General features: G+C 37.2%; 1 protein-coding gene across 6 annotated transcripts in view; it reads right to left on the reverse strand.

Moving 5' to 3' along the window:
• LOC144960771 (atrial natriuretic peptide receptor 1-like) overlaps positions 1 to 10,000 on the reverse strand; it is a 292,912-nt gene that overhangs the window by 27,635 nt on the left and 255,277 nt on the right. For all 6 annotated transcript variants that reach the window (XM_078894071.1, XM_078894069.1, XM_078894067.1 and 3 more), the window contains exons 9-11: positions 6,798 to 6,882; positions 3,665 to 3,788; positions 2,800 to 2,880 (exon numbers count right to left, since the gene is read on the reverse strand). In XM_078894071.1, coding sequence (XP_078750197.1) covers positions 2,800 to 2,880; positions 3,665 to 3,788; positions 6,798 to 6,882 — 290 coding nt within the window. The remainder of the gene's footprint in view (positions 1 to 2,799; positions 2,881 to 3,664; positions 3,789 to 6,797; positions 6,883 to 10,000) is intronic.

Below are 10,000 nucleotides of genomic sequence, written 5' to 3' on the forward strand. Positions count from 1 at the left end.
GTGAAGCCAAGCATCTTCCGTCTTCTACTCGTATTTTCTTCATTGTATCAGTAAGCCTAGCGCGCATGATACACGCGGAGCACACCCACCTCGCTGTCTCGCCTGGCACGCGACAATAGCATTGCGGTTAAGAGAAGTGAGAGCTCTTGGTAACTACGTTACCCTACACACTCTTTTGTGTAACCAATGACTTCGAGCACATGGGAAGGGAATACAGATCATCCCCATTGGAATATTCAAAAGTTAGAATAGAAAATGAAGCATACAGTAGGGTAAACATTGTCAAAGTAAACGATATAGATAGTTCTTAGTTGACGTCACTAAGGTCTTTGTTATTGTTTTTTTTGCCATCCGAGTTTATGAGTAATGCTCACTAAACTGTATTAACCTGACTATCAACGTTAATGGAGACACACAGTTTTGTGTGTTGGTCTGTTATACTTCTGGATGGCAATGTTATGAGCTTCTTAGCCAAGCGCATACTATCTATAGGACAGAAAAATGAAATGAATTTCCAGCCAAAATATGAGTTAAAACATTCAACGACTCAAATAATATGAAAAGACTCAATGATAAAAATATTTGAAGATTCACAGATTCAAAGATTCAAAGATATAAAAAAAATATTTATAGATTCAAAGATTCAAAGAGTTAACGATTGGAAGTTTCAAAGATTCAAAGATTCAAAGATATAAAAAAAATATATTCAAAGATTCAAAGATTCAAAGACTCAAAGATTCAATTATTAAAAGATTCAAAGATTCGAAGACTAAAGGAATCAAAGACTCAAAGACTCAAAGACTCAAATATTCAAAGATTCAAAGATTCAAAGTACATTTTAGTCAGTTCGCCAACACAGAATAAATCACAACACACTTTCAACATTATCATATTATTGTAAATATTACACTAATAAAATAAATTACTGTTTACTGGGGATGTGCAAATAAAATGTAATTATATTTTATATTAGCTGAAGAAAGGGTTTGAACCCGAAACGTTTAGTGATTGGAATAGTTGTTCCTTTTTGTTTTTTGACTCTGTTATATTCATTTTGTCCATTATTTTGTAAGACATTTCTCGACCGTAGTCGATTCGCCTCCAACCAATGTCTCCTCTTGTCGGTGGAAAAGCCCGGCAAATTCTCTCCCAGATTTGAGACCTCTACGGCCCCGTCCCTCGGGGGATTCAATTCGTCCAAACTGACTTCCGTCTTGGCGGAAGATAATTGCATGTTTGTTTATGTTTATGACAGCCGTATTTAACTCTTTAAACGCCATTGGTCGCGCTATGCAGCCAGAACAGAATTTGTTATATTGGCCAATGGCCTCAAACTGCGGCCGGTCTTGAAAGTCAAAACAAAATATAAAAAAAATAATAATATGATCCAATCCTACTTTCTACAAAAGTATTATAAATTGAACCAAGGGAGGGGGGAGGGTATTTTAATTGAGATTTTGCGCACAATTCAAATGTCGCTTTGTCTTATCTTGTCATTCTCATGCTGCCTTAACCCTCTCATGACCAAACATAGGAAAATCGTCACGTTCGTTACAATGCAACCAACAAGTTATTTTCTTATTCTGATTTAATTTTGTTAATCTAGTTATAGCCATGAAAACTGGACATTGTGTTGCAGAGCTAATTTTTTTTCTGAACAAAATATACAATATACTCGTTACTATATTATTTTTGTGTTGGGTGAGAGTGACACTTCGGGAAACATTCTGAAAATGGCTGGTAAGGAGAGAGTTAATCAGGACGTTTTTGCCATTTTGTGACGGACATTTGAATATAATAGCCACAGTGCGGCTATGTGGTCTAGTGGTATGACACTTGCTTTCGGATCGGAAGGTCCTGGGTTCGAGCCTCGCATAGTTGAGTCCTTGGAAAAGACTCTTTACTCACATTCTCTCGCCGTACTCAGGTGTAAAATGAGTACCTTGCCTTTAACAGCGTTGTCTCTGTCCCAAAAAGTTGTAATATCGCCTGACAGGCGTCATGTCTCGTCTTACATGTTATGTGTTGCTGTTGGCCAGACACCCCTTGTAAAGCGCTTTGAGCACGTTTAGTGGATATTGCGCTATATAAAAGCTCAAGTGCTGAAAGAGTTAACTCACTCAATCCTGGAAATTTTCGCTACTTTTCAACATTCGAAAAAAATGTATTAAAAATGAGCATGTACATAGAAAGTTTAATTCAACTACCATTAACATGCAAAAACTTTTTTTTAAAACATTAGCTTTTACACTATGCCTATAATTTGTTTCAGAAAAATGTAATTATGAATTGGCATGGGGTAAACGTAACCCCGGGTAAATAACGGATATAGTAGGTGGTAGGGTTGAGTGAGTTACCAAAGGGGTAGGAGATTGCCCCCACACCCCCTGTTGTTCGTCTACCATATTAAGTCTATGCAGTAAAATAACATCCCAGCCCAAACTGCAATGGTCGAGTATTTCATTCATGGCAACAATTATGTAGGGAGACCACCAACATCAATAGTAACTACCTTGAATCAGAATCTCTCTACATATCAGAAATTTCTGGATTCAGATAAGGCCGAATTAATCCCTGAAGAACTAAGAAATACTGCAGTGCCCTCCGTACTAAAGTCAAAACAAGATCTTGACAGACTCAAAACTCTGGCCCAAGACTGTGACCAATGGAAACAATAAACAACATGAATGGAGAGAGCAGCTATACTTAACGACTATGACTGAATCACACAATTCTCAGCAAGCGTCATTCGGACTGCGAAGCTTACTACTACTAGTAACTGCAGTTCTAAACCCATACCTTGTAATATCCTGTTTTGGTGAAGAGTTGCCTGTTTCCTGCTAGGGTATCACCGGAGCAGTCACTGGGAATCGACCCTTTCTGAAATATACAATGGGGATAATGTAAGCACTTTGTCACCAAATATACAATGGTGATTATGTGAGCACTTTGGCACCAAATATACAATGGTGATTATGTGAGCACTTTGGCATCAAATATACAATGGTGATTATGTGAGCACTTTGGCATCAAATATACAATGGTGATTATGTGAGCACTTTGGCACCAAATATACAATGGGGATAATGTAAGCACTTTGGCATCAAATATACAATGGTGATTATGTGAGCACTTTGGCATCAAATATACAATGGTGATTATGTGAGCACTTTGGCATCAGCTATAAGGATCCTGAATTCGGGGAAACAATTTTGTGATATTATTCTTTCCTCATCCGATATCATTGCTCCTTTACTCATATATTTGTTTGTTAATTAATTAATCAATTAATTAATTATAAATTAATTAATTAATGTATTTATTCATTTATATATCTATGTATTTATTATTTATTTATGTATCTTTAGTAGCAAACAAACATTTTTTAAAGACTGTAAAGCATCCAACTAAATTAAACACACATTTCAAAAAAGTAATCGCTCTGACGATATTTCTAAAGTAATCGCCCAGCCACGCACAGTCACAGCAACAAGACACCGCAATATCATCATCACCAACAGCATCCATTCAAATAATCGAAGTATTCACAAATAAATGTAATCGATCTAAATCATTTTCTTTCAACGGACCACACGACCACAGCAAAGAGAAGTTAACACAAGTAATAATAAATTAATCATCAACACCCATAATCCATACACACCCCAATACTTAATCGACTTCCGTGTCTGTCGAACTTCCGGTGTTTCTCCACAGCCCGGAACCAGATATCGTCCCAACGAACTCTCCAATTCATTTCGGCCAATTCTGCCTCTAACTTGATGTGCCTGGTGGGATCGAATCAAAATAAAATTTGAAAATAAAATCAAGGAAATAAATGAACAGAAATAAAAGGGCAGCGTGGCTCAGTGGTAAGGTCTTTGCTTCGTACTCGAAAGGTACCGAGTTCGATCACCCGCCGCTGCGTTGTGTGGCATTGAGCAAATAACCTCCCCCTAGTTCACTTTGCGGCGCTGCGCTGCGGCTGACGCCTGGGTTACTCCAGTCTTCCCTTGAAATAGACCCTAAAGGCAAATTTCCCCTTGGTGATGAATAAAGGGAATTATAGTTTATCTTATTTATTTATTTATTTATTTATTTATTTTAAAGAATTGCTGAAGTTCATAGTACATTTTAGGCTATGTGGTCTTGTGGTATGACACTCACTTTCGGATCGGAAGGTTCTGGGTTCGAGCCTTTCGGCGCATAGTTGAGTGAGTCCTTGGAAAAGTCTCTTTACTCACATTCTCTCACAGTACTCAGGTGTAAAATGAGTACCTGGCCGTAAACAGCGTGGTATCTGTCCAAAAAAATGTAATAATGCCTCACAGGTGTCATATACCGTCCTAAATGTTAAGTGTTGCTGTTGGCCAGGGACCCCTTGTAAAGCGCTTTGAGCACGTTTAGTGGATATTGCGTTATATAAATGCTCAAATAACTCAATTTTTAAATAAATACATTTGACGCGCGATCAACAGGATTCAATAGTCTGATGTCACGTCCGCCCAGCAACCAGCAACTTGGTTCTAAACAACGATAAGTACTTTTTATTCTTCAAGCTGACTAAAACTTTTTCACATGTCATGTGATCAGAATGTATAAAAGTCAAAACATGATCTGATTTATAATGATTTTCTCCTCTGAATACACCTTTATGCTCGTCGAAGAAGTATTTCATAAAGGCGATAATGGAGATTGTTATTGTGACGTCCGCCATTGTTCCGATAGTATAGAACCAGTTACTATAGTTACACTGTGTCATTACGAGGGAAGTGACGTCACGACAGTTGAACCGCACATCTCACAAAGGTATGATGTTGGATTAAAAATTAGATTAAAAAAAAAAAAAAAAAAAAAAAAAACAATCCCAACCCCCCCCCCCAAAAAAAAAAAACACCAAAAAACAACCCAAAAAAACAAACAAAAAAAAAACAAAAACAAAGACAAAAACAAACAAACAGACTTTGTCTTTCCGCGTGGCATTATTTGATGACGTTACCTTGTCATCCTATGTCAACATAGATTACATGACTTTACTAAGGCTACGGTCATTGTTATATTATAATAATATGACTACGAAAAGCCTGCGACAGACATAATCTTAGTCCTTCTATACAAGAGTCTTGGTAAATTTGAATAATAATAATAATAATAATATAATAATAATAATATAATAATAATAATAATAATAATAATAATAATAATAATAATAATAATAATAATAATAATAATAATAATAATAATAATAATAATAATAATAATAATAATGATAGTAATAATAATAATAATAATAGTAATAATAATAATAATAATATTAATGCACAATTTCTATAACCCCCTTTTCACCAAAAGTTCTTGGTAACGCTTATACAGATTACACATACGATCATATTAATAAATCCTTCAATAAAATCAATAAAATCAGTCAGAGAAAACTGAAAGGAAATACTTTTGTCTTCAAAGACGCTTTGAAGGAGGACAGAGAAGTACGGTGTCTCGTGTCCTTTGAAAGAGCGTTCAACCGTAGCCATCGTTAACTCATAGCCTGACACTGACGAAAAAATGACGTCAAAATGCCATTCTTTGGCCACAAAAGAAAACAAATCGTGAGTTGTATTCAATAGTTCAACCAATGGGATCACTTGTTTCCATGAGCTCTACTAACGACAACTCACTAGACGGTCAAACTGCCAGTCCTTTTGGATTTCAGTGTCAGGCTATAACATAATGATGGCTACGGCTCTACTAACGACAACTCACCAGGCGGTGCAAAAACCAAATAATGACGTCAAAATGCAAGTCTTTTTGGGTTTCAGTGTCAGGCTATAACATAACGATGGCTACGGTTCTACTAACGACAACTCACTAGGCGGTGCAAAAACCAAATAATGACGTCAAACTGCCAGTCCTTTTGGATTTCAGTGTCAGGCTATAACATGACGATGGCTACGGTTCTACTAACGACAACACACTAGGCGGTGCAAAAACCAAATAATGACGTCAAAATGCAAGTCTTTTTGGGTTTCAGTGTCAGGCTATAACATAGCGATGGCTACGGCTCTACTAACGACAACTCACTAGGCGGTGCAAAAACCAAATAATGACGTCAAACTGCCAGTCCTTTTGGATTTCAGTGTCAGGCTATAACATAACGTTGGCTACGGTTCTACTAACGACAACTCACTAGGCGGTGCAAAAACCAAATAATGACGTCAAAATGCAAGTCTTTTTGGGTTTCAGTGTCAGGCTAGAACATAACGACGGCTACGGTTCTACTAACAACAACACACTAGGCGGTGCAAAAACCAAATAATGACGTCAAAATGCAAGTCCTTTTGGATTTCAGTGTCAGGCTATAACATAACGATGGCTACGGCTCTACTAACGACAACTCACTAGGCGGTGCAAAAACCAAATAATGACGTCAAAATGCCAGTCTTTCTGGGTTTCAGTGTCAGGCTATAACATAACGATGGCTACGGTTCTACTAACAACAACACACTAGGCGGTGCAAAAACCAAATAATGACGTCAAAATGCCAGTCCTTTTGGATTTCAGTATCAGGCTATAATATAACGATGGCTACGGTTCTACTAACAACAACACACTAGGCGGTGCAAAAACCAAATAATGACGTCAAAATGCCAGTCTTTTTGGGTTTCAGTGTCAGGCTATAACTTAACAATGGCGACGGTTCAACCCAGAAGGAGCAGAATGTGTGAAAGCACGTCGTGAAAAATTCGACTTAGGAATCAAACGATTCAAGTAGGCCTACAGGGATATAAATAAATACTTACCTGTATATAAACAGAACAGTGATCAGCACAATGAGCAGCAATGAACCCAACACTATGATGACGATGGCATATTCGGGAAAGGGTTCTGAAATATAAAAAAAAGAGTTAATATTAAATATTAGTCAATGGGAGCGATCTATATTCATGTTTTCGTAAAAGCAGGCCATCAATCACATGATTTGTTGCTGTCCAACGATTGGAGATTTCTTAACAAATGTAAACACGCTGCTTTGTTTACAAATGTTATAAACATACTCATGTGTCAAGCTGAATCAAATGACCAATCGTGATGTTAGATATTTAAAAAGCTGTGAATACTTTTCACTAAGTGGGTCACTTTGAGCAATTTTGCAATGTGACCAATGGCCTCGAGCACATGGAAAGTTAATATAGATCACCCCCATTATTTTTCACATTGTACATTGTTTCAAAAAAACAACTTCTTAACAATTGATTTTCCCCTAATTAACCAGATTTTTGACTAATAAAAACATAGAATTTGTGACACACCTTCACACGTGCTCGAACAAACATAGTTGATTGTTTATAAACAATAACGTGAATGAAATCGACCTCTCTCTGATCATTATTATTGTTTCTGTCCCGCCAAATGGGTGACCAGTTATCACACGATTGTCTCGATCATGTTATATACTTTAAATACACATAGTTTTCTGTGTTATTTTTATTAGTCAAGCGTTAGAACAGTAAGTTTACGTTTACACAGAGATTTCTGTGTTGATTATGTAGATAGAATGAAGATGACGTCACTCTGGTCTTTGTATTGAATTTTGCCATCCATGTGTATGAGTAATTCTCACTAAACTGTAGTTACCAGACTAGAAAAGTGAGTGGAGCAGGCACTTATGTTGGTAACAACAAGATATGAAGTAAGTAGAAAAGTGCCAGAAGACAATAGAGAATAAAAAATTTTTTCGCGGCGGTGGTGGGGTTTGAACCTGCGACCTTATTGGTACGACAACTCCGCCTGGCAGGTGAGAGCGTGGCTCTACCGTGTGAGCTATCCACGAACACAAAAATATTCGTTTCAAACCCAAAGTCATTTCAAGATCCCTCTCTCACCCACTTCTTGAGATCGCCGATTCGTTCACCACCATCGCGAAGTAATTTTGACCAGCAGTTAAGCCTAATAGCCAATATTCTCATCACAAACATATAACATAGAAACGATTGAGACATTGAGTATGCTCCGGTGTATGGGGTGAATTTTTAATTCAGAAAAGTGAGTGGAGCAGGCACTTATGTTGGTAACAACAAGATATGAAGTAAGTAGAAAAGTGCCAGAAGACAATAGAGAATAAAAATTTTTTTATTCTCTATTGTCTTCTGGCACTTTTCTACTTACTTCATATCTTGTTGTTACCAACATAAGTGCCTGCTCCACTCACTTTTCTGAATTAAAAATTCACCCCATACACCGGAGCATACTCAATGTCTCAATCGTTTCTATGTTATATGTTTGTGATGAGAATATTGGCTATTAGGCTTAACTGCTGGTCAAAATTACTTCGCGATGGTGGTGAACGAATCGGCGATCTCAAGAAGTGGGTGAGAGAGGGATCTTGAAATGACTTTGGGTTTGAAACGAATAATTTTGTGTTCGTGGATAGCTCACACGGTAGAGCCACGCTCTCACCTGCCAGGCGGAGTTGTCGTACCAATAAGGTCGCAGGTTCAAACCCCACCACAGCCGCGAAAAAATTTTTTATTCTCTATTGTCTTCTGGCACTTTTCTACTTACTTCATATCTTGTAGTTACCAGACTATAAACGTTCAATGTTACACATAATTTTGTGTGTTGGTCTGTTATACATTCGGATGGCAATGTTGTGAGTGTCTTATCCAAGCGCACACTATCTATTGATCAAACGGTAGAAAAGTGGCTATTTTACTTAGACGCAAACCATCGATAGTAAAACCCGTGTGTTACTAAATTCCAAATAGACGACAGAGATAATAATATGTAGGTCCATCTGGAAATAAGTCATGTATTCATGTCTTTATTGTTTTGTTGTTGTTGGCTGAAGAAGGGTTTTAAGCCCGAAACGTGCCGTGTTTGGCATTTTTTTTTTCATTTTTGAAGCTGTTATATTCAATTTTTGTTTATTACATTTTACAGTCCACAGCTTCTAACAGTCAATCTACTGTCATTTTTAATAGTATCGTATGGTGTCGTATCGTGTCGTATCGTGTCGTATCGTGTCGTATCGTGTCATATCGTATCGTATCGTATCGTACCGTATAGTATCGTATCCTATCGTATCGTATCGTGTCGCATCGTGTCGTATCGTATCGTATCGTGTCATATCGTATCGTATCGTTTCGTACCGTATAGTATCGCATCCTATCGTGTCGTATCGTATCGTATCGTATCGTGTCGTATCGTATCATATCGTGTCATATCGTGTCATATCGTACCGTATAGTATCGTATCCTACCGTATCGTATCGTTTCGCATCGTGTCGCATCGTGTCGTATCGTATCGTATCATATCGTATCGTATCGTGTCGCATCGTGTCGTATCGTGTCGTATCGTGTCATATCGTATCGTATCGTGTCGCATCGTGTCGTATCGTGTCGTATCGTGTCATATCGTATCGTATCGTATCGGGTATTATCGTATCGTATAGTATCGTGTCGTATCGTATCGTTTAAAAGCGAATAGGTTCTAAAAACTTTAAATACTCAGGGTAACTTTTATGCATAGATACAATTTATCAATTATATAATTAGTATACAATGTCAATTAATTGATAATATTGAAGATCAAATATCTAACACATAAATAAGTGTCATATTCAATATCCGTAGTATAATTTACTTTATTTACGTTCATTTGATATGTCCGACTTGTACATTCGAGAGTTTCAATTATTAATTGAATTAGATTTTTTTGTCTTACACATAAGCCTATTCCAAATTGCCAGTTCTTTGAATTAGACTTTTTTTTCCTTATAAATTGAGCTTTTATAAAGGGCAATATCCACTTTACAAAAGGTCCCTGGCCAACAGCAACATTGAATATTTAGGACTGTTAGTCGATGTTACAAAATTTTTATTCGGACAGAGACAACGATGTTTTTACACCTGAGTACGGTGAGAGATTGTGAGTAAAGAATCTTTTCCAAGGACTCAACTATGCGCCGAGCGAGGCTCGAACACAGGATCTTCCGATCTGAAAG

Source organism: Berghia stephanieae, chromosome 15, assembly GCF_034508935.2.
Source record: "Berghia stephanieae isolate SIO BIC M18660-M18661 chromosome 15, UCSD_Bste_1.3, whole genome shotgun sequence".
NCBI classification, from domain to species: Eukaryota; Metazoa; Mollusca; class Gastropoda; order Nudibranchia; family Aeolidiidae; genus Berghia; species Berghia stephanieae.